General features: G+C 35.1%; 1 protein-coding gene across 1 annotated transcript; it reads right to left on the bottom strand.

Annotated features, from left to right (window-relative positions):
• Window positions 1–13689: 13689 nt before the first annotated feature.
• On the bottom strand, window positions 13690–18382 carry LOC114321543 (uncharacterized). The gene is made up of 3 exons (XM_028268700.2): window positions 18066–18382; window positions 15294–15426; window positions 13690–14182 (listed from the first exon to the last, which is right to left on the bottom strand). The coding sequence occupies exons 1-3, from the start codon at window positions 18302–18304 to the stop codon at window positions 14126–14128; spliced, it is 429 nt and encodes a 142-aa protein (XP_028124501.2). The 5' UTR covers window positions 18305–18382; the 3' UTR covers window positions 13690–14125.
• Between the last annotated feature and the right edge of the window lie 6786 nt (window positions 18383–25168).

Here is a 25168-nt window from a genome sequence, read left to right as displayed (position 1 = left end):
AATAAAAACATTTTTAATTATTGAAATTAAATAAATTTTCATAAACTAAAAAATAATAAGAGTAAGATTCATCAACTATCTTAGGCATTGAGATATATATATATATATATATATATTTGTCACAATACTATTTTGTTTTTGTAGCTCTTTTTAATTTTAATAAAATTTAATTTTTTAAAATTGTTTACACTAAAAAATTTCGTAATTTAAAATTACAAAAAAGATGCAATTTATACTATAGTCATTTCGATCCAATTGTCATTTATGATTTTTTTAATATAATATTAATAATTTTATGTAATAGCACCTAGAGCATAAGATTGAAATAGAATCTGCTTTTTGCCTCCCATTCCCAGATAGCACAGTACATCATGAATGGATTTATCGGCATACTTAAAAGGATAGTGGGACAATGTTCTTACACCCACTCAGCAGAATGAAATTCTTAACTTTGTTAAGATGGAAATCGATCCAACCACCGATGCCACCAGCAATAAGGAAGATGTTGTCTACACCCTAGCCCAAACTATCCTTCGTCACTTTGTTGGACTTGTTGGAAATTGTGGAAAAATTTTAGGTAAAATCAGAATTTTTTCTCAAGTTTGGTCTATTTTTTAGGTGGGTCCCGAGCATCGATTTACTCGGGTCAAAGTGGTAACGTGTTTTATGCCGCGTTGTGATTCACGTGGTATATTTGGTTGCTCAAAACCATTATCGAGTGAATGGGAAATTGAAGCCAAAGTGTGCTCCATGGAAATGGAGTTATGGTGGAAATTTCTTAAAGTTGTAAATTGGCTTGTCCCACATTGATTTGGTGGGAAGTTTTGAAAGGGTTTATAAGGCTTACGGTGAGATACTTGAGGTATGCCCCAAGGGGTACCCAAGTGTTTTAGAGGGAGAGATTATGGGCAAAATGGGCTAGACCCATTGGACCCAAAAATCACCACACACGCGCGCGCCGCTGTCGCCGTCCGGGTGGGCTGGGCGCGGGTGTGTGGTTGGGTTGGGCTTCTAATCTTTTTGGGCCAAAAACATTTGAATTTTATTTTATTTTTTATTAAAATAAAATCCATAATTCAAATTAAACTGGTTTGGATTTTTTGTTCATCCAAATAGGGCCCTTCCCGTTTTCAAACAAAATTAAACTGTTTTGGATTTATTGCTCATCCAAACAGAGCCCTTCCCGTTTTCAAACAGAATTAAACTGTTTTGGATTTATTGCTCATCCAAACAGAGCCCTTCCCGTTTCTATCTGTTTGAATAAACAGATTCAAATCTGTTTAAATTTGAATCTAACAGGTTTCATACCTGTTCAATTCAAAACCAAAAGCCACCTTTACATCTATAAATAGACTAGCCTCCCATTTGGATTTTACTCCAAATTTTCGTACTCTATCCTCTGCAAATTATATTCTTCATCTTGCTGCATTTTATTTCCGAAAGAAAGAGTGTAAACACTTAGTGTGTTTGTAAGGCAAACAATTTGTAGTGCTGCTATTGTTTGTGGTAAGATCATTTCATCCTGGGAGATAGACGTCCAAATTCTGAAAACACCGTGGAGAGGACGAATCTGTCTTAAGGACACAGTGTTAAACACTGGACTTGATCAGAAAAGTTATTCAAATAAATTAACCAAGTAAGTTGTTTAATTTTATTCTGTTTTTTATTATGTTTATTTAATCAGATTTTATTTTTGTTTTTGTAACAAAATAAAATCTGTGGTTTTATTTATTTATTTTTATTTCGAGTTTGATTTTTGTAATCAAACAAATTCTCTCATTTTCTCTATTTCTTTTATTATTGTTGTTGTTTTGTACACAACAGAATTTAATCTTTTTAAATACAGTGAAGATTGGCCAACAATCTTAAGACAGACTCCTTTTTGGGTATCTTCATTGTATTTAATTTTCTGTGTTTTCAAATTAATATTCTGGTTGGAAAAACAAATAGTGATTTATGCTATTTGACAGATAGTAGTAATATACTGTCTCTTTTCTTTGACAACAACTAGTAGTACGATACTGGTGTCATTAACAATTCAGAATATTATTTGGTATTACAGAAAATTCTTGTGATATTTTATTTTTCTAGTTTTAGTAACAAGGAAAATAAAATTATTTTGTTGTTATAATTTATTTTCTGGTTTTAGTAACTAGAAAATTAATTTGTGTTTTAATTTTTTCTGATTTTTGTAATCAGAGATTATGGCTACTACAACTGAAACTGCATCTGACAGTGGTACTCCTATTGTTACACCTACATCGGTCCCTATCCAGAACCATGTTCATGTACCAATCAATCATGGAGAAAAATCGGAAAAATTTAACGGTACCGAGTTTAAGAGATGGCAGCAGAAGATGCTGTTCTATCTTACAACTCTTAATTTGGCCCGGTTTCTTCATGAAGAGGCTCCAGCACTTAAAGAGGGTGAAAGTGATCGGCAAGTTGTTGCTGCTGTAGATGCTTGGAAACATTCAGATTTCTTGTGCAGAAACTACATCCTAAATGGCCTTGACAATATGCTGTATAATGTATACAGTCCTCTGAAAATAGCAAAAGAATTGTGGGATTCTTTGGAGAAGAAATACAAGATAGAAGATGCCGGCACGAAGAAATTTGTCGTCGGTAAATTTCTGGACTTTGTTATGGTAGACTCCCAAACGGTAATATCTCAAGTTCAAAGTTTTCAAATAATTTTGCATGATATTCATTCAGAAGGTATGTCTCTTAGCGAGTCATTCCAAGTCGCTGCTTTAGTGGAAAAGTTACCACCGGCTTGGAAAGATTTCAAAAATTATTTAAAACATAAAGAATTGATTATAAGATTAAGAATTGAAGAAGATAACCGAAAGGATGAAAAGAGGAATGGGAAAAATCCCATTGAGTCCAAGGCTAATGTGGTTGAACAAGTTCATAAACCACATAACAAAAAGAGGAAGTTTACTGGAGATGGTCCTAAACAAGGCGATAGTAGCAAGAAGTTCAAAGGAAAATGCTATAACTGTGGCAAAACTGGACATCGAGCTTCTGACTGCCGCCGCCCTAAGAAGGATCATGGAAGTACAAGTAAGAAGACCACCAATCAGGCCAATGTAACAGAATTGGATTACATCTTTGACGGAGTGAATGACATCAACCTCTCTGCTGTGATGTCTGAGGCTAACTTGGTTGGAAATCCCAAAGAGTGGTGAGTTGACACTGGAGCAACTCGTCACATTTGTGCGGACAAGAAGATGTTCACTACCTACAATGAGGCTGCAAATGGTGAACAACTTTTCATGGGAAATTCTTCTACTTCTACTGTGGCTGGACAAGGGAAAGTGATCTTGAAGATGACATCAGGGAAAGAACTGACCCTCAATAACGTACTGCATGTACCTGACATCCAGAAGAATTTAGTTTCTGGGTCTTTGTTAAGTAAAAATGGTTTTAGGCTTGTATTTGAGTCTGATAAATTTGTATTAATAAAGAGTGGTATGTATGTTGGTAAGGGATACATGAGCGATGGTCTCTTTAAGTTGAATGTAATGACAGTTGTACTGAAAGTTGCTATGAATAAGAATAACACATCTTTTGTTTATATTCTTGAGTCAAATTTATGGCATGGTAGATTAGGACATGTGAATTTTGATGCTTTGTGTAGATTAATTGGTTTAGATCATATACCAAAGTTTGAAATTAATCCTAATCATAAATGTGAAATTTGTGTAGAAGCGAAACTAACTAAGGCTCCATTTAAATCGATTGAAAGAAAAACCGAACCTCTAGAATTAATTCATTCTGATGTTTGTGATTTAAAATTTATTCAAACTAGAGGAGGCAAAAAGTATTTCATAACATTTATCGATGATTGCACAAGATATTGTTATGTTTATTTACTTAGAAGTAAAGATGAAGCCTTTGAAATGTTTAAACTCTACAAAACAGAAGTTGAAAATCAACTTGGTAAAACCATTAAAATGGTTAGAAGTGATAGGGGTGGTGAATATGATGCACCATTAAATGAATTTTGTGCACAACATGGCATTATTCACCAAACTACAGCCCCTTATTCTCCACAGCAAAATGAAATTGCTGAAAGGAAGAATAGAACCCTAAAAGAAATTATGAATGCCATGTTACTAAGTTCAGGCTTACCACAGAACTTGTGAGGGGAAGCAATATTGTCTGCTAATTTTGTTCTTAATAGAATACCCCACAAGAAAACCAACAGCACTCCTTATGAATTGTGAAAAGGTCTATCGCCTTCCTACAAATACTTAAAAGTGTGGGGGTGTTTGGCAAAAGTTGAAGTTCCTGTTCCTAAAAAGACTAAGATTGGACCAAAAACAATAGACTGTGTGTTTATTGGTTATGCTCAGAATAGTAATGCATATCGGTTTCTGACTTATAAATCAGAAATACCTGATATAAATGTAAACACTATTATAGAGTCAAGGAATGCTGTGTTTTTTGAACATGTCTTTCCTTACAAGAAAGGACAGGAATTAAGTTCACAGAAAAGAACTTATGATTGTACACAAAGTCAAGAGACTAATGACAATCAAACACAAGAGACTAGTAATAGTCTCGACCAACAGGATTTAACTAATGATGAACCAAGATGAAGTAAAAGAGCGAGAACATCAAAATCCTTTGGTCCAGATTTTCTGACATACTTGTTAGAAAATGAACCTCAAAGCTTTAAGGCAGCAATGACAGGTCCTGAAGCACCTTTGTGGAAAGAGGCTGTTAATAATGAAATTGAATCCATTATGCAAAATCATACTTGGGAATTGGTGGATCTTCCACCAGGTTCTAAACCTCTTGGATATAAATGGATATTCAAGAGAAAAATGAAAGCAGATGGTTCAATTGACAAGTATAAAGCAAGACTTGTTGTTAAAGGTTACAGACAAAAGGAAGGTCTGGACTATTTTGACACATATTCCCCTGTGACAAGAATAACATCCATTCGCATGCTTATTTCTATAGCAGCGTTGTTTAATTTAGAAATACATCAAATGGATGTTAAGACAGCTTTCTTAAACAGTGATCTAAATGAAGAGATCTATATGGAACAACCCGAAGGGTTTGTAGTATCAGGGCAAGAAAAGAAAGTTTGTCGACTTGTAAAATCCCTTTATGGATTAAAACAAGCACCTAAGCAATGGCATGAAAAATTTGATCATGCAATGCTTACTAATGGGTTTAAGATAAACGAATGTGACAAATGCGTCTATGTTAAAAACACTGACCAAGGATATGTCATAGTTTGTCTTTATGTGGATGACATGCTTATCATTGGAAGCAGTCAAAACATGATCAAATCAACTAAGCAAATGCTTAACAAAAGATTTGATATGAAAGATATGGGGGTCGCAGATGTTATATTAGGAATGAAAATTACTAAAACATCTGACGGATATGCATTATCTCAATCTCATTATATTGAGAAAATTCTTGATAAATTTACCAAGGATGATTTGAATTTAGCTAGAACACCTGTAGACATCAGTCTTTATTTATCGAAAAATAAAGGTGATGTAGTGTCTCAGTTAAAATACTCCCAAATCATTGGAAGCCTAATGTATCTAATGAATTGTACTCGTCCTGATATAGCTTATGCTATCAGTAAATTGAGTAGGTACACTAGTAACCCCGGAGAAGACCATTGGAAAGCGATCATTCGGGTTCTTAGATATCTAAGATTTACTCGTGATTATGGTTTGAACTTTACTCGATATCCAGCAGTACTCGAAGGTTATTGTGATGCCAATTGGATATCGGATACTAAAGATTCAAAATCCACTAGTGGATATGTCTTTACTTTAGGAGGCGCTGCTGTTTCTTGGAAATCCACCAAACAAACATGCATCACACGATCCACAATGGAATCCGAGTTCATTGCTTTGGACAAAGCAGGAGAAGAAGCAGAATGGCTTCGTCACTTCTTAGAAGACATTCCAATGTGGCCAAAACCCGTGCCAGCTATTTGCATTCATTGTGATGGTCAATCTGCAATAGGCAGGGCACAGAATCATATGTATAATGGTAAGTCACGACATATTCGTCGTCGACATAATACCGTAAGGCAATTGTTGTCAAATGGAATAATCTCAATAGATTATATAAAATCTAAAGAGAATATTGCGGATCCGTTAACAAAAGGTTTGACAAAAGAGCTAGTGTATAGTTCATCGAAGGGGATGGGATTAAAGCCTATTACATAAGAGTCGTCATAATAGTAACCCTACTTATATGACTGGAGATCCCAAGAACTAAGTTCAAAGGGACAACTAAGTTATGTATGGCTCACCAGAAATCACCAAGGGATTAAAAATTCCCTACCCATTCCTATGGTGAGAGTGATATCTGCAACATATGTTGTATGCAGGGGTATAAGGATAAGCTTTGCTTTTAATGATTACTTATATCTTGATTAAGGTATAAAATCAAGACGAGTATAAGGAGATACTCACAATAAGAATCACCTATATGAGTGTCGAACTGGGGCCGGTTCTATGAGAATGAAGAGGCTAAATTTTTTAGACACACTTATGAAAACCAGGCGCGTTCAAGGCCAAAATGAACACAACAGTGAGAACCACGATGTGTTAGAAGATATTTTGTGTGAAATCTATTGTCTTGGCTTACACAAACGGCTGAACAATTCAAGGCATCGCGTCCATTGGTTAGCCAGTAAGTCTGATAAGTTATCACTAGGGAAGGTTCAAGGCCGAAAACTACCTATCTTGATGCAAGATATTTTCGACTTGTACTCTTTCGTTAAAGTCTGCATATTGTTGCATTTCCGTTGTCATCAAATTCCATTCATGTGGGGGATTGTTGGAAATGGTGGAAAAATTCTGGGTAAAACCAGAATTTTTTCTCAAGTTTGGTCTATTTTTTAGGTGGGCCCTGAGCATCGATTTACTCGGGTCAAAGTGGTAACGTGTTTTATGCCGCGTTGTGATTCACGTGGTATATTTGGTTGCTCAAAACCATTATCGAGTGAATGGGAAATTGAAGCCAAAGTGTGCTCCATGGAAATGGAGTTATGGTGGAAATTTCTTAAAGTTGTAAATTGGCTTGTCGCACATTGATTTGGTGGGAAGTTTTGAAAGGGTTTATAAGGCTTAGGGTGAGATACTTGGGATGTGCCCCAAGGGGTACCCAAGTGTTTTAGAGGGAGAGATTATGGGCAAAATGGGCTAGACCCATTGGACCCAAAAATCACCACACGCGCGCGCGCGCCGCTGCCGCCGTCCGTCCGGTCGGGCGGGCTGGGCTGGGCCTGGGCGCGGGTGCGGGGTGTGTGGTTGGGTTGGGCTTCTAATCTTTTTGGGCCAAAAACATTTGAATTTTATTTTATTTTTTATTAAAATAAAATCCATAATTCAAATTAAACTGGTTTGGATTTTTTGTTCATCCAAACAAGGCCCTTCCCGTTTTCAAACAGAATTAAACTGTTTTGGATTTATTGCTCATCCAAACAGAGCCCTTCCCGTTTTCAAACAGAATTAAACTGTTTTGGATTTATTGCTCATCCAAACAGAGCCCTTCCCGTTTCTATCTGTTTGAATAAACAGATTCAAATTTGTTTAAATTTGAATCTAACAGGTTTCATACCTGTTCAATTCAAAACCAAAAGTCACCTTTACATCTATAAATAGACTAGCCTCCCATTTGGATTTTACTCCAAATTTTTGTACTCTATCCTCTGCAAATTATATTCTTCATCTTGCTGCATTTTATTTCCGAAAGAAAGAGTGTAAACACTTAGTGTGTTCGTAAGGCAAACAATTTGTAGTGCTGCTATTGTTTGTGGTAAGATCATTTCATCCTGGGAGATAGACGTCCAAATTCTGAAAACACCGTGGAGAGGACGAATCTGTCTTAAGGACACAGTGTTAAACACTGGACTTGATCAGAAAAGTTATTCAAATAAATTAACCAAGTAAGTTGTTTAATTTTATTCTGTTTTTTATTATGTTTATTTAATCAGATTTTATTTTTATTTTTGTAACAAAATAAAATCTGTGATTTTATTTATTTATTTTTATTTCGAGTTTGATTTTTGTAATCAAACAAATTCTCTCATTTTCTCTATTTCTTTTATTCTTGTTGTTGTTTTGTACACAACAGAATTTAATCTTTTTAAATACAGTGAAGATTGGCCAACAGGGCTTAAGGTCGCTAATAGTGATAGAGGTCGTGAACTTCTCTAGAATTTAAAATGTCCATCTTTAACCCATTTCAGATGGTATAAAGATGTTTTTCTGCTCAAGGTTATGCAACAGGTAGATGCCAAAAGTGACCATTGGAAGGCCAAATTCATCGATGGCCTCCCCAATCTCTTTGCCGAAAAAATTAGGAAAAAGCTTAGGGATCGTCACAATGGTATGACTATTCCCTATCACCAGTATACCCATGGCCAACTTGTTAGTCTAATCATTGAAGAAGGTCTATCTCTATGTAATGATCTTAAACTCCAGTATCTTATGAAAAAATGAAACTTTATAGACAAAAAAGAGCTTGGTGAATTTTGTGACTAATTCGCTTACAACACCAAAATTCAGTACTTGTCTAAGTCTAGATGATCCAAACAAGTTAGACCTTACAAAAAATCTTCTAGAAAATCTTATCCTAAGAAGTATAAGGGTTCTTCTTACCAGCACAAGCCTAAGACATATGTGGATTCGGCCTTTTATGAGATTACTCGTAGAGATGGGTAGGCCCATTTGGATGACCATATGCAGGCTCAGCCCACTTCAGTTCTGTTGATGGGTTCGGCCCACTAGTTCGGCCTAGCTAGTACCGTGCTTGGGATAGCCTATTCCTTAATGTGCTTGGCCCAACTACTTGAGGACTTGGGTAGATGATTCACATGGAGATGGGCTCAATGGTTTGGCCCATGTGGATGCTGGCCTATATCGGATGGTCATTCGGATTTGGGCTTACTGGCTTGGACCGGCCCAAGGCATGGACCCACTCCATTTATATTTTGCCCCTTTGAGAGAAAAGATTAATGTGATCTAAGACATGATTAGATAATTAAAATTTGAACTAACTTCTCTCTAGTTGAAAAGAGGTTTGATGTTGTTCAATTGAGCTCATTGTATAGGTCTCATTTTGATGATTCAAAATTGTTCATTTTGTAAGTCCTTTTGTAAATTATCTATAAAAGAATCATATTGATATGACAATCATAGTGAACACATAATTTCATTATAGATGCATCCAAAAAAGTAGACGGCTATTTTCGAAACAATGTTTGCTTATTAATTTGCTAAAATCCTACAATTTTGATTATCTGAACAATTTGAATTTTTTTAATAGATAATCTCCACATAAAGACCTACAAGATGAATCATTAAAATCATCATAGTAGACTTATGATGGAATCCATACACCCAACTGGAGAAGATCGGACCTTCATCCAACTCACAAGAAACTAGATCCATTAAAATTCATCAAGAATCATCTTATTAATACTATTATTTTAATTTTTCAATACAATAAAATATAATGAATCAGCCGTTATAACATAAATTATAATTACATTGAAACTTTTAAAACGAATGAAAGAGACCTTAACAAAAAAAAGAAACTAATCCCATACAAATGGAGCAAATTAAACTCTTAGGCCTCCTACTGACGAGCCAAACTTATTGAACTATAAGAGCTTTGATTCATGAGTTAAATTTGGATTCTTATTGTATTTGGATCATTAATTTAAATAGAGATTTAAAAAAAAAAAAATTAACTGAAATTTCATTCACATTTCTCTTTTCTCTTTTTAAAAGGTCAACTTTTCACTATGATTTTTAAAGTCTAAGTTAATTATTTATTTAGCGTTGATTAACTACTAAATGATATATATCATGCAATAATTAATTAATGTCAAACATATGATTGTATTAGGCTTGAAAAATTAGAATGAAACTGATTTTCCTTGTTGGAAGGGACTATTAACAATTTTGCCAACATCCAATATTAACAAAATCAGCAATTCCTAATAGATGATATTTCAAGCCTGTTTGTGCATCCATGATAAATATACAAACATGGCCCGAGATTATAAATTTCTCTATCAGACAATTTTTATATGTTTCTAGTTGCACAATTATATATATTGTGCATCTGGAAGTATATTGAGACAGAAAATTTTGAGTACACATTAATTATATTGAGACAGAAAATTTTGAGTACACAATATGTGAAGCAAGTTAGATTGTTAGAAGGGCCATAGGAGCTCCCTTCACTCCAATCCATAAAAGATCAAGGTAACCTCCATCTCCTAGTTCATGCCTACCCTTAGCTTGCATAGTCACCACATTCTCTCTCTTTATTTATATATATACATATTTTGCATAGCCAAGGGTATTCATGAACTAGAAGTGGTTGAGTACCCTCATTTCCTTCTGAGTTGGAGTGACAGAGCTCCAATAGCCTCCCACAAAACCCCCAACAGAGACAACATTGAAGAGAGAACATATATATCAAATTATGTTCATATCAAGAAATGCTTGTTGGGAGGGTTTATATAGGCCTTCAGATTATTCTTTAACATGTAATCTGAACCATTGAATGTAAAAGATGTGAAATTAATACAAAATCTGGAAGAGAGATATAATAAGAAGGACTTTTCTTAAGTGTGCAACTTACACCTTACACTTACGCCTTTCTGTTTGCTGTCCTGTTTTATATTTACACCTTCCACTTACACTTTTTGTGTTGGTTGCATATGGTGTGCAACCTTAAGGGGTTGCACACCATAATAGTACCCTAATAAGAATCTCTCTTTGTAGCTTTAATTTTACATGCCATTGGTTTGGATACCCACTTGGCTAAATGTGATTAATTTGATTGAAAAAGACATAAATGAGCATCTTTCACTTTGCTTTACATATATAGTTTATTGGTTGTATCAATATGTAAACATATATAACTTAGTGGGTCTAGATTTAATATAGGGTATGAAAGGATTCTAATTCTATAGATAGTGATTTAAAAGTGTTTGGAATTTCAAATGAATGGCTAGAGTATTAATATATTTTTGAAACTGTTTGATTGGAGAGATTTCTATTATTAACAAAAATACAATTTAAACTAGAGTATTCCACAAACATTAATTTTGTACAAAATTCTGATCCTGATAATTTTTGTACCAACAATTATGACTCATAATTTTAAAAATAAATGTTGTTCATGCATATTTTGAGCGAGAGCCTCCTCTCCAATTGGGATTGGAGGGTGCTATTGGACCTCTGTGAGCCTACCACGGAACTCGCATTGATAATTTAAACCGTTCACTATATAGGACTCGTCGAATATTTTATTCTTATAAAAAATCACATTGATGGATATCGATAGCCACTTGATTAGATCACATTTGCATAAACAATTTATTTTAAAAATCATACTTACCATTGATACAATTGTGATCTAATCAAGTGGCTATCGATATCTGATTAACGTGATTTTTTGCAAAGATAAAATACTCGACGAACCCTACACATTGAAATAGTTCGAATTATCGATATGGATTTCGTGGTGGGCCTACAGAGGCCCAATAGCATCTCTAGTCCGATTTGGATTGGAAAGAAGTTGTGGCCTATTTTAAAGGCTATTAATATTAGAGACCTATAGATTTGACCCACAAATTCATCCACAAAGATGTGGCAAGAGAATAGAGCCATCAATCATTGGGTGTATAACAAATCAAAAGTTGACACTTATTTTAAAATATCATTGTGGATAGAATTGTGATAGGTTTAAGAGAGTCTCAAATATTTTTCTTTAAAGGCATTGATTCACAAAGCTTAAAATAATTGTCTATCCTTTACTGGCACTATTTCAAAGAACAGTCGTACTACATCTTCACAAAAATCTTCCACAAAAACACCCTTTCACAAACTCTTTCTGGTAAAAGTCTGTCCACTTATTTTGTAATGCTAAACTTTTACTTTTAAGAGTCTGTGAAGGGTGATTTGGTGAGAGATTTTTGTGGAGATAGATAATCTTCCTACAAAGAATTATAACTCTTTCAAACTTATTAACAAGCGTCCTTGGGACATTCATTAACAAAATCTTTTAAAAATAAAATATTACTAGCACATTATTATACATCAATTTTATGCACAAAAATTCTCAATATGGTTGTGGGATTTGACAATTGCCTGTTTAATAACTTTTTTTTATTATTTTTCAATTTTAGTAATTAAAAAATAAATAATTTTTTTACTTTTTTAGACCCTTCTAAACTAGAACCATCTTAAATAAATAAATAAATAAAATAAATTGACACATATTTTTGAAGATTTACTAAATACAGAAAAAGAAAAAAAATGACTTTTTAACCATAGCCAAACTGATAATAATATTCCTTTAACTGAGGTTGCAAAACGAACTAAACTACTCGAGCTCGGCTCGTTTAAAGCTCGTTTAAGCCCGACTCATTTATTAAATGAACGAGTTTGAACTCGATTTTTATGCTCGTGTATTAATCGAGCAAAGCTCAAGTAGTCCCAAATTCGGCTCTATACGGCTCGTGAACATAAAGAAAATGAATTAATATTTACTTTTAATAATATTTCAAATAAATTTTCAACAATTTATTTTATTTTTCTATGTGTATTTTATGTTTGTGTAAATTTATATATTTAATTGATGAAATTTATTAAGTAAATTAATTTAAGTTTAAATTAATTTATTTTGCTCATAATTTTTTATTTATATTTTTTTATCTTAATAAGTAAATTAATTTAAGTTTAAATTTTTTTTCAAACTTGAACTTGACTCGTTTATGTAATCAAGGGAGTTCGAGTTTATCAAATATTTGATGAGCCAAGATCGAGCTCAATTCTAGTTTAACAAAAAAAAAAAAAAAGGATCAAGCTTAATTATTTAAGCTCAACTTGAGCTCGACAATTCAAAAACTGAACTCATTTGTAGTCCTCCTTTTAACTAATGCAGTTCCTAACTCGTGAAATCGTGTAGATTATCTTTGTACTATAGCCAAGCCATTTACTTTCTTTCTTTTTTTCTTTTAAACATGGGAAACATTATATTAATAAAATATAATAACAGTATATAATCAAGACCCAAAGAGCTATCCCAACCAAACAAAAAACAAACAAACAACAAAAAAATAAATCCGCCAAAAAAAACAGCTCTGTTCCAAGGAAAACCAACAATCAGCTCAAAGATGTAGTCTGTAAAGCAAGATTTGCCTGAAAGCCCGTTGTTCCTGTTGATGTCGTCCCCGTCGCTGCTGCCCACCTTTGCCACTGTTGCCGCCAAAGAAGGAAGGACATCCACAATGGTATGAGAAAAAGGTTTTTTTGAACTTGTATGGGAAAAAGGTTGACAGAGGAAGAAACAATTGTGGGTGTTAAACATCCAAAAATTTATACCGAAATCAGAGAAAAAAACTTTCAAAAACTCCTATTTCAAACGTAAAAAGTTCAGATCTACGCTCTAAAACTGTAGAAGTGTAAAAAAAATTTCCGGAATATCGCAGAAGAACCACCAGAGCATTGCCGGAAATCTCTTAGAGAGACTCTCTGGAACTATTATTAACTTCAAGCCATCTACTTCAATCGCTTTTGTTTTTCAACATAAGTATTACCTATCACATCAAGAATTTGTTCATTCCTAATTTGTTTTAATAGAATATCATTGTTAACAATTCTTGGGTACAACTTTTGCATTCATCACATGAAGTATATTATTAATCTTGTAATGGCAGCTAATGTCAATGAATATACAATATATTTATTCCCAAAGAAAGAAAAAAACACAAATTACAATAGGTGAACTTTTATTACATGGTAAGATAACGCAGCAAGTATCAAAACAATCTAGAGAGAATTCAGAAATTTAAAAATAAATGCCGGATGATCATCTTTGACACCCTTGAATTCAGTAGTTAGATATCGCCTTTCTCCAATTGGCAACAAATTTTCCAAAAGTCCAGCTCACAACAAGCTCTGTTCCATGGTTGATCTGTTTGAACGAAAACCTATCCATTATGAAAGCGAAATCGCGAAGGGAAACATGCTATTTCTTGTTGTTTTCCAATTTCTTCAAAAAAACAACAATCCGTTCATCTGATTCCCTAAAAGCAAAATTACTTCCTTCAGGTGGGCTCATAGAGGCCCACCATGTGTCCATCGACACACCTGATTGCTGCAACCTGTTAAAGCCACCATTTGTTAGGCATCAGAAGATTTTGCAGCTAAAAACCAAAGAGAGAAGGTGGGAACTTGATATATGATCCGTCAACCAAGAACCCTAACATGTTTAGTGTCCTCAATAATTGTCTGGGCATGATCAAATGTGAAGAAAATGTTGTGGGAAAATATTTCGAGTGTTACAAGTGAGCCAAAACTGCCTAGTCAAAATTCTCCAAGTAACAAACATTGTTACACTGAGCAAGGGCAAAAGAGACTTGGTGACCTAGTTACCCCTATCCCTCTCGGGTTGAGAAAGGTTTCATTTTCATACCTAGGCTCATTGCCTTTGTGTGTTGCCCTTTCCAAAAACTAAAATTAGAAAATATAATGGAAGCATCTTACTTGGAACGTGTATTGTTCCAGTACAAGAAATGGGAATGAAAACGAGATACGACATATGCTCTAAAATATGATGCTATAGGGGTAACGTTGTATAAATCACACTACTAGTATTTAAGAGACTACTAAATATAATACCAATTACATTTTAATAGCTAGACATCGAATAAAATAGTTACAAATTAATCATGCAAAAACACAATTCTTGAAGTATTATGGCCTATTTGTTTTATATTTGGTTACGCAAAACTCCATTCTCTCTAGATTTTAGTTTATTATATTTGATTTTTGTTTCCTCTTCTAGGAAACTTCTAAGAAAATATAAACGAAAATTTTGGGATTGCTTTGAATTGCTAAATTCGCCTTTTTGGAACATAAGTGTACCAATTTTTGAACATGTGCTCCAAGACACAAATCTCTATTAGCGTTTTTAGGTAACGCTGTAATGGAACTTAAGTGAAATGGCATGTTCTGAGTGTCAAGAGCTATAGCTGCTCAAGATAGAAGAAGAATGATGGTTTCACAAAGAAAAATGCTATGCATATAGAAAACTCATACAGAATGACGTAGGAGTCGCATTTTTACAATTATGAGTCCTTGTAATGGGCCTTTTGTTTTGCAACAAATGAATATAAATAAGCCACTTCATTCTGTTTGAAGTTTTTATATATAAATTTTGTTTGTATAGCATTTTTACAAATTATGCAACTTGAAAGTTGGGTTTTTTTTAACCTTTCCATGAAACTCATGTTTGATTGGACCATCCAGCTCTGCACCCAAAGCCATTAGCTTTGTCACCGTACTGTTAATATCCGTCACTGTAAAGGATAAGAGTGATGAGTACCCCTTCTGCATGGCATGTTCACTGAAAAGCTTGGATTAGCATCTAATTCAATTAAATTATATTCCAATTCAGCCATAGATAAAGAAATAAAATTTAGTATGAGTTTTAAACATCTGTCAAAGGAAAATTAATTTCCAAGTAAATATACCATCACATTGAGAAGCAAGCCAGAAACATTACAATGTTTTCCATGTAGAATATTGATAAATAAAGGGTAAATTACAAATACACCCCCTGAGATTTGCTTAAAATATTGCGGGGAATGATCCAAGAATGGATTTGAGAATAACAAAAGTGATGCAAGCAGTGATTTGAGAAGGATGTCTCACCATCATCATGAATTTCCTAAATGAGTTAGCGGTTCGAGTGTAACTGTGAAAGTAGCGGCAATACTTGGAACAGAACAAGAACTAGAGCTTCACTTCTTCAAATAAAATATTTTCTATGATAATAGCACCATGAATTGCACATAGCAAAGCCATGCTCAACACACCTGTAACTCCCATCATACGAAATGTAACCCTTGAAAAAATTGGATGAATCGGAATATAGACACTAACGTCAAAGCTAGGTGCAAAAAACCAACCAGACTGACCTAGTAATAGTTTCACCTTGCCCCTAAAGGACCAATTGTTCCTACCTTCTGTCATAACATTAGATCAGCCAGCCTTATCACCCATTCCTCAAAAGAACTAGCTATTGACCTAATCTCAGTATTACAGGTCCAGGGTAAAATCGGTTCTCTTTTCTGTTGATCCAATGAACAACCTCAACAAACAGCAATAATTTGAGTACAATTCTAGCCTCTATCAATGTATAAATCCTAAATGAAAGTTGAGATTATTCCTATGCATAGATACTTGATTGTTTTGGGTATATGAAAACACGTGCAAAAAAATTAGAGAGTTAATAATGACTTAGATAAGCTAATAAGCAACTTATTTATGTGCTCCCAAAAATGGCATGAGAATTTATAAGGGTAATGCTAGGATACTAAATTTTCTACCAAATAAATGACCAAATGTCTTACATAAGTGTGAGATCAACAATTTTGTATACCCCACACCATGTGAGACATTTAGTTATTTATTTAGTAGAAAATTTGGTACTTATAGCATTTTCTGAGTTTATAATCACACTCAAACATTTGATGAAAAAACCCGAGTCACCTAACAAAAATTGCACCCAAAAAAAAGAAACAAAAAAATGCATAAAAAGAAATTTTTTTTTTTTTTAAATTTTCAATTGTTTTGTTTACCCAAAATAATAATAATAATAATGGAAAATGGAAAAAATGAAAAAGCAAGCAAACGGACCCAATCCTGAGTGCCTCTATTTAACACACCATATTTTGTATCAAGGCACACCACTGCTCAGTTCATACCTTTAATAATTTAAAAAAATATAATTTTTCTCAACACATACCACATCGTTCCATTTTTGTCCTTAGTCCCACACCACTTCGTACACACCTCAAATTCAAAAAAAAAATTTAAAAAAAAAAAAAAGCCTAACTGTTAGACACTTACCACCGGCGGCAGCAGCCATCATCGGCAACTACCATCAACGCCAACCATGGCCACCGCTGTCAACCCTTCCTTTTGTCATCGCAAACCATCACCAACTGGTCCACTCACAACTGACGAGGTCATCGAATTGGATTGTCTTTCAATGTTATCACGGGAAAAATTAACCGATTCATTCAATACAAGTATATCAATAGTAATAAGAATTGAATCATTATTCAACAAAAAAACCAGATTGAGGGTCAAGAATCAAGGCAGAGGGTTTGAAATCACATCAACCATGAGATTTCTTGCTAGAGAAGCGGTGCCAAGAATCCCTATGAATCGAATTGGATTTGTCGAGGGGATTGACAATGGCGAGACGATAGCTAGTGAAGCAGTCCTATTTGGAAGAAGAGGTGCCTCTAGGGTCCATGATTTGGAGGTAGATTGAGATGTAACCAGGAAGAGCTTGAGAGTTGCCTTTAGGGTAAACCAAGAGGCGACAATCGTAGCCTCCGACTTTGAAGTACTTGCTCCACAGTGCCCTAGCTTTAACTTTGGGGAAATTGAAGATGCTCCATTTACACACTGCCGTGAACTCGCCGTGCCACTCTACCGTCACCAACTCTTGGCCGCCGATTGCATCTCAAGACACTGCCGGATCCTCCGCCGCCAGCCCTGACACCACCACTGAGGGTTTCTCCGATTGACTTACAACAATGGTGGCTAGGGTTAGGGTTTGGATGTTGTGCATTCAACTAAGGTGTGTATTGATATTCTTTTGTGGTCATTTTAGTCATTTTAGGTAAAGTCATTATTGTAATAAAGAATAATCAATTAATGGTGTTCCTTGAGATTAAAATGTGGTGCGTAAATAGAAGCACCCCAATCCTCCTTTCTTTATCCTCTGAAGGAAAATTTGTTAATCAATTAATACAGATCATCATGAAATACAGGCAATTGGGTACTATTATCTAGTGAAGAATAAATAAAAGAAAACAATTTTTATACTTGTATACCCACAAAAATCTCATGTATTGGTTTGAATTGACGAAAAATGGAACTAAAAATCAAAAATAGGAAAAGGGTATCAAGTAACAGAGCAAATGATTGACACCCATGTAAGAAAGAAGGAGAGAGAAAGAAAGAAACCTGGGGGAATGTAAGAGGGCGAGTTTGAGAGAACCAGATTGGAGTTCAGCCCAACGAAGAGTGCAGACATTAATGCTGAAATCCAAGCCCTCTGAGTACAACTTCGCTGCTTTTGGAACGTCCTTGTGTAGTTGCAGTATCCACCTGAACGAAGCAGCTCCCATCTTCTCTCTCTCTCTCTCTCTCTCTCTCTCCCTCCTCTGATGGGTTTCTTCACAAGTCACACACACAGGAATCATACCACCCTGGTTTTCCAGAACGCCCTCGTTTTGTTGTTCTAGCCTTCGTTTGGCTTAAACTAGCGTATCACCCTGCTATGCAGGCACGGATAATTATTGGTATTTTTATTTATTTTAGATTTTTTTTACTCCCTCTATCTCAAAATAATGGTCCTTTTTGGGAAATTCAATTTTTTTTTATAGTACAATTATTGCATTTAAAAAAAATTAATTTTTCAAAATTATCCTTTTGATAGTACATTTTTTGAGAATATCAATATCATAATTGTACTTTTTATATTGTTTATTAATTTAAAAGAATGGCAAAATAAGAAATTTATATTATTTTTGTACTTGATTTTTGAAGAGGGACTAATATTTTGGGACAGTGAAAATTGGAATAAGGGACTAATATTTTTGGACGGAGGGAGTAATATATAAATTATGGGGGAAGTTAAAAATGAGACTGCGGTAATTATATACGGATTGTATCTATAATTATTTATATGAGGAGATTTTAAATGCTGATCAAAGGATTTTGACCAAATCAATAAATGTAGACATATAGAAAGATATGTGGATTGAAAAAAATTAATAAATGCTAATAAGGAGATTTTGATCAAATTAATAAATGCTGAGTTTTTTTTTTAAAATAAAAAATTTAGAAAATTCAGATTGGGATATTGATGTTCCCACATGCCTTGGGAATTAAAAACCCCATTTTGCTTAATATATAGTATAGATAGATGAGACATTTTAGTCCCAAAAAATGAAATAAACTTTTTAATCTAATAAGATAAAGGGGAAAGCACCATTAAATCCCTAATTTGATAATGTTAATCCATTTAGTCCCGACGTTTTTTTGTTAGACTAATAGGTCCTATTTTATGTGTAAAGACATTAGTATCCATTTTTTTACGCGTCTGGGTCAGTAATTGAGGGGTAATTTTGGATTGGTGTTTATGTGTAATTTACCGAATTGTCCAAAAAACTTATTATAGACCTTTTTTAGATTTTCTTCCTTTTTCAAACATCCGATGTTTTTGATGTTTGTGGGTGTTTCAAACATCAAATTCATTTTAAAAAAATTTACCATCATCAAAACTCGGCAACATCATCAAATCATCATCAAACATCATCGTGAACAACAGTAACATCAAAACATCGTGAACAACAGTAACATCAGAACATCAAATTCATTTTAAAAAAATTTCTCATCATCAAAACATCATCAAAAATCGGCAAACATCATCAAAACATCATATTCCAACATCAGATTCATTAATCTAACATCAGATTCATTGATGTTTGTGGGTGTTTCAAACATCAGATTCATTTAAAAAAAAATTGAAACTATAATTCATGATCCTCATAGCCTTGCTCGAGATCCATCATCAAATTCATTAGAACATCAGATTCATCAGATTGTGGGTGTTTGTGGGTGTTTCATCAAATTCATTAATTTGAAACATCATCAAAAATCGAACCAAGACCTGCAGCTTTCCAACTGCAAACACAGATCAGCCAATGCCAACAATATTCCTTGAATACGCTTGGCTTGTAATGAACCTTTCTGCAAGTGGTTGCAAAGTTTATCAACAACATTTGCTTAAAATGCTAACTTTTGTAGGTCCTCCTTTTCTGAAATTAAACTAGACAAAGCAAAAGCAGTTTCATCTCCAACTTCACCAGGATCATCAAGAAGCTCTGCTTCAAAACCTTGAAAATGTAGATCTTGCAAGTCTCAACGCTCTTATTCGACCTCTTCTTCTTCTTGTCTTCGGCGGCTGCTCCGCCTTCCTTCGACAGCTTCTTCCCGGCCTTTGGCTTCTTCTCCGCCGGAGCCTTCTCCGCCACCGTGGACTTCTTCTCCTCCGCTGGCTTCTTCTTTGCGGGCTTCTCCTCTGCTGCTACTTTGGGTGCCATTAGAGAGTCTAGAGAGAGAAAACTAGGGTTTCAAAATCGAGATGAGAGAGATTGATTCGGATGGTGATGTTGATGATGTTGTTCAGTGGTGGGTAAAAATGTAAACTTTATATATAATATATCATACCAAAAATAAAAAAGACTAAATGGTTTAAGAAAAAACACTTAGGACTAACTTGAGCAGCATTTATTAAAATGGGATTTATGAGTAATTTTTTCTAAAATATCATATTCAAATCATAATTATTTTATTTTTTTTCTCACAAAAGTCAAAAAATCTATCACAAATAAAATTTTTTAATCCCAAACTTAAAAGTTTATAAAATTAAAACGTCAACCTCCATCATAAACGATAATAATTTCTAAAATTTGACTATATGGACCTATGGCCCATTAAGTTGTCTTTACAAGGCCCGCATACTTCTCTACGAAAAGGCCCAGACATCTTCATAGTCTATAACATATATAAAGAAAGGAAACCAGCATCAATCTAACACAAGATGACAAACGTGTCTAAAGCCCAATTGCCCTCCATATTGTGGTTTATTATCCTTTCTGCCCTGTTGTTGGTTGCTCATTACTTATTATTTACTTATAGATAAATTATTCTAACGGTATGTATACTTTAATCTTTAAATTTTTAATTGTGACACATTTAATCTTAAATTTTAAATTTTGTTTTAAATAAAGATAATTGAAGATACCATTATTTAATTTCAAAAGTAAAATTGTCAATATAATAAAATATAAACTAATTTGATAAAAATAAATATCAAAAAATATTTTTGAATTTTTAAAAATTATATCTACTCACTAAAGATAAAATTATGTAAAATTGATAAATTTTTTAGATATTTATTTACTTATTTATTTATTTTACCAAATTAATGTTTATTATGTGTTTGGATGATAATCATGTAATGGTTAGTTATTTTTATTTTCATTAAATTAGTTTCTATTTTTTCAAAAGTCAAATATGACAATAACTTTGATATCATTATTAAACCAATCCATTAAATTAAAAAATTCAAAACTAAAACATTTTTCAAATAAGGACAATTGAAGATATCATTGCTCAATTTCAAGGGCAAAGTCGTCAATGTAATAAAATATAAACTAATTTGATAAAAATAAATGTTAAAAAATATTTTTGAATTTTTAAAAATTATTTCTACCCACTAAAGATAAAATTATATAAATTTGATAAATTTCTTATTTATTTATTTTACCAAATTAATATTTATTATGTGTTTGGATGATGATCATGTAATAGGTAGTTGTTTTTATTTTCATTAAATTAGTTTCTATTTTTTCCAAAGTCAAATATAGCGACAACTTTGATATCATTATTAAATTAATTCATTAAATTAAACAAATCAAAACTAAAAGCATTTCATATATTGAATATATCGATTACACATTAAAAGCCTAACAACCACTCATTACATGATTATCATGTAAACACATGATAAAGACTAATTTGGTAAAAAAAATAAAATAAATATCTAAAAGATTTATCAATTTTACGTAATTTTATCTTTGGTAGGTAAAATTATTTTTAAAAATTCAAAAATATCTTTTTGATTTGTCAAATTAGTTTATATTTTATCAAATTGACGACTTTGCCCTTAAAATTGAGCGATGGCATCTTCAGTTGTCCTTATTTGGAACAAGATTCCAAATTTAGGATCAAATGTGTCACAATCGCAAAGTCAGAGATCAAAGTGACACAAGTCTCAAATTATAAGAACTGTTGATGTAATTCGCCCTTTATTTATTTTTAACTGGTTGATTGCTTATCATGACTTTTGAATAATTTTTCTTTGCTGGTGGAGGAAGGCTAACAAAGCTCACAACGAGGGGTTAATATGGTCTGGCTAGGATCGATTTAGCATGAAATCAATATTAAGTTATTGGCTACAATTCTAAACAAATTAAAATATAATTAACTCATTAAAATTATGAAATTGATCAAATTAAACTATTTAAATACAGCTTGGTTTAATTTGAAACCGACATTTTCAAAAAAAAAGTAACTTATTATAAATTTTAAAAATAATAATAACATACCCATTAAACAAACTACTCTCAATATATCAATTTTATTGAGTATTTTATTAATACAAGAGGTATATGTCATTTTTTTAAAAATAAAAATAAAAATTAAATGTTATATATATTTTGAAAAAAAAAATATACTTTCTAGATTAATTTATTTTTCTTGTAAAATAATTTTTTCATAATGATTTATATATGGGTTATGAGAGGGTAATTTATAAGAAAATTGGGCCGAGCTGGGCAATGGGCCGTTATGGGCCACAGTACGAAGGACTGAGTAAAATGGCCATGAAGTTATTCCGGTCCAAATGAGGCTTGAAGTTATTCCGGTCCCAAAGAGCTACGGTTAGCTCGGTCACCATACTAAAAGTTATACCGGTCATGGCGCAGTGGTATTAGATCGGTCGGAACCATGCTAATTATTAGCTCGGTCCAATCATGCTATGGCTTGTACAGGAGGAACCGAGAGTTATCCCGGTCTGATCTGCGGCTTAGCATAGCTATGCTTACCTCGGTCATATTGGAGTCCGACCATGGAAAAACTATCTCACTTGGTTTAAGCAGTGAGGGGGTGTTTTAGGAATGTGATTCCTAGGAGGACTCTACATGGATGAGTAAGAGTCCTACTAGGATTGTGCCACGCGGAACCTATAAAAGCTCATAACATCACCTATGGAGAGGTAACACAACTTTGATTCTCGAATACGCAGAACTTTTTATCTATTTGTCTATTTTGCTGACTTAGGCATCGGAGAGGTATCCGGCACACACCCGCCGGCTAGCTCACGTTTGTGTTTTCAGGGAATAAAGCGACGACGTACGGAGGAGCGCAATCTTGATCAACAGGATTACACGATAAGGTTTATTTCTTTCCCGTACAATTGGCGCCGTCTGTGGGAATTCAGACAAGGACAAAACCTCTTGATCAAGCTTTACCTCTTTAGAAGCAATGGCGCACAATGAAGATTTACCGCAGTCCGCCATCGACGGACAAACACCAAAGGGGGTGCAAGGCGTGAAGGCCTACCTTCTATCCCTCCTATGGCAGACTTGGAGCCACAACGACAGAATCCCAGGAGGGATGCTAGGGGGAGGCGGAATAACAGCCCCCGTCACTCTCGTTCACAAAGTCCTGACAGACAAAAGCGGAGGATTGATCCTCAAGCTCTGGAGGACCGCGTGAAGGAGCAGGACGAATTGATACGACGGATGGCAGCGGACATGGAGATTATGAAGCGCCAGCTGAAGGGAAAAGGAGTGGTGACAGGAGAGGGGCGCAAAAGCAAGACACCCCTCGCCGCTCAGAAGACCGTGGCAGGCATTCCACACCATCACAAGCAGAGAATAGAAGCCTTAGGACAGGCGATACTCAATCTAGAACCTCCAGGACTCGTTGCTCTAGATCTGAGAGAATGAGGACTGAGAGGTCGTATACTGAGGGAAGCACCTATCGGCCCTCACGCACACACCAGATATCATCCAGGCAGACGCAGTTACCAAGATCATCCGACTTGCGGACCATGCTGGAAGAAAGGGCACAATGGAAGGAGGATACTAGGGCGCGCAACCCTCGCAGGGTATCTGCCCTTCAGCGGTTGGCTCCTCGGTCGCATAGAAACATCGAGGTCGGAATGCCGTTACCACGCCCTGTCTACGAACCAACGGACAAAGCATTAGCGAGGCTGCAAACCTCGCCGTTCGTTCCGGCAATTGAAAACGCGCCCCTACCTTCTGGCTTCCTTCAGCCCAAATTCACCATGTACGAGGGGAAAACGGACCCCTACATACACCTAAGCCACTTCCGCCAGGTTATGGCGGTATATCGGCGAAATAAGGCTTTGATGTGCATCCTCTTCCCATCAAGCCTTGGTGACCTAGGCTTGACTTGGTTCGAAAAACTTCCAGAAGGCAGCATAGCCTCCTGGGCACAATTGGCGGAGGCGTTCGTCACAAGGTTCAGAACGAACACCAAAACCCCGGCGGAGATTGACCAGCTACTCTCCATCGACATGGGCGAAAAGGAGACACTAAGATCCTACAATAGTCGCTACTGGGAGACATTCAACCAGATTGGGGACTGCCCCACCAATCTCGCCATTACATAGTACAAAAGAGGCCTTCTAGTTGGGAACAGACTAAGGGACTCAATCACCATGACACTGCCCCTCACCATGGAGGCCTTGATTGAAAGAGTGCATCAGCACATCAGGGTGGAAGAGGATAGCGTCCGTGCCAAAACAAAATCTGGCGCCATCGCAGTACCAGAGAAAAAGGCCTCGACAAAGGTCAACGCGGTAGACCGTCCGAGCAGAAACGGACAAGGCAGGCGAGACAACGGAGAGGACCAGGATAAAAGATGGTTGAGAGTCCGCACTGCCATAACCACGGCATTCAAGAAATCGATCTATCGGATTCTGAGCGAAATACGCGATGAGCCTTTCGTCAGATGGCCAGCTAAGCTAGGAGAAGCACAGAAAGACTACGATGAAAGATCGAGATGCACCTTTTACAAAGAAAAGGGGCACCGCACTGAAAATTGCATGCCATTGAGACAGCATCTGGAGGAGTTGGTGGCAGCCGGTCACCTGGATAAATACATTGAAGGGGGGACGCAACCAGCCCCCCAGGACCACAATGACCCCAATGAAATGCCAATCGAAGCCCCACCTCAAGGCGTGATCAATGTGATACATGGAGTATTCGAACCTGAGCGCGTATGTGAGCTCAAGGGCATGATAAAGAAGGCTGAGCACTTAAGAGAGGTACTGAGTGCCCAACCTACCATCAAAAATGGGAGAACAGAGGCCACGAACGTCATGTCTTTTTCAGACAAGGACTTGGAAAGAATATATTGCCCTCACAACGATGCACTAATTGTCACCCTCCTTATTAAGGACTACG

Source organism: Camellia sinensis, chromosome 5, assembly GCF_055761805.1.
Source record: "Camellia sinensis isolate YWXY chromosome 5, ASM5576180v1, whole genome shotgun sequence".
Lineage (NCBI taxonomy): Eukaryota > Viridiplantae > Streptophyta > Magnoliopsida > Ericales > Theaceae > Camellia > Camellia sinensis.
The sequence above is the reverse complement of the archived record's forward strand: the minus strand, read 5'-3'. Positions and strand labels throughout refer to the sequence as shown.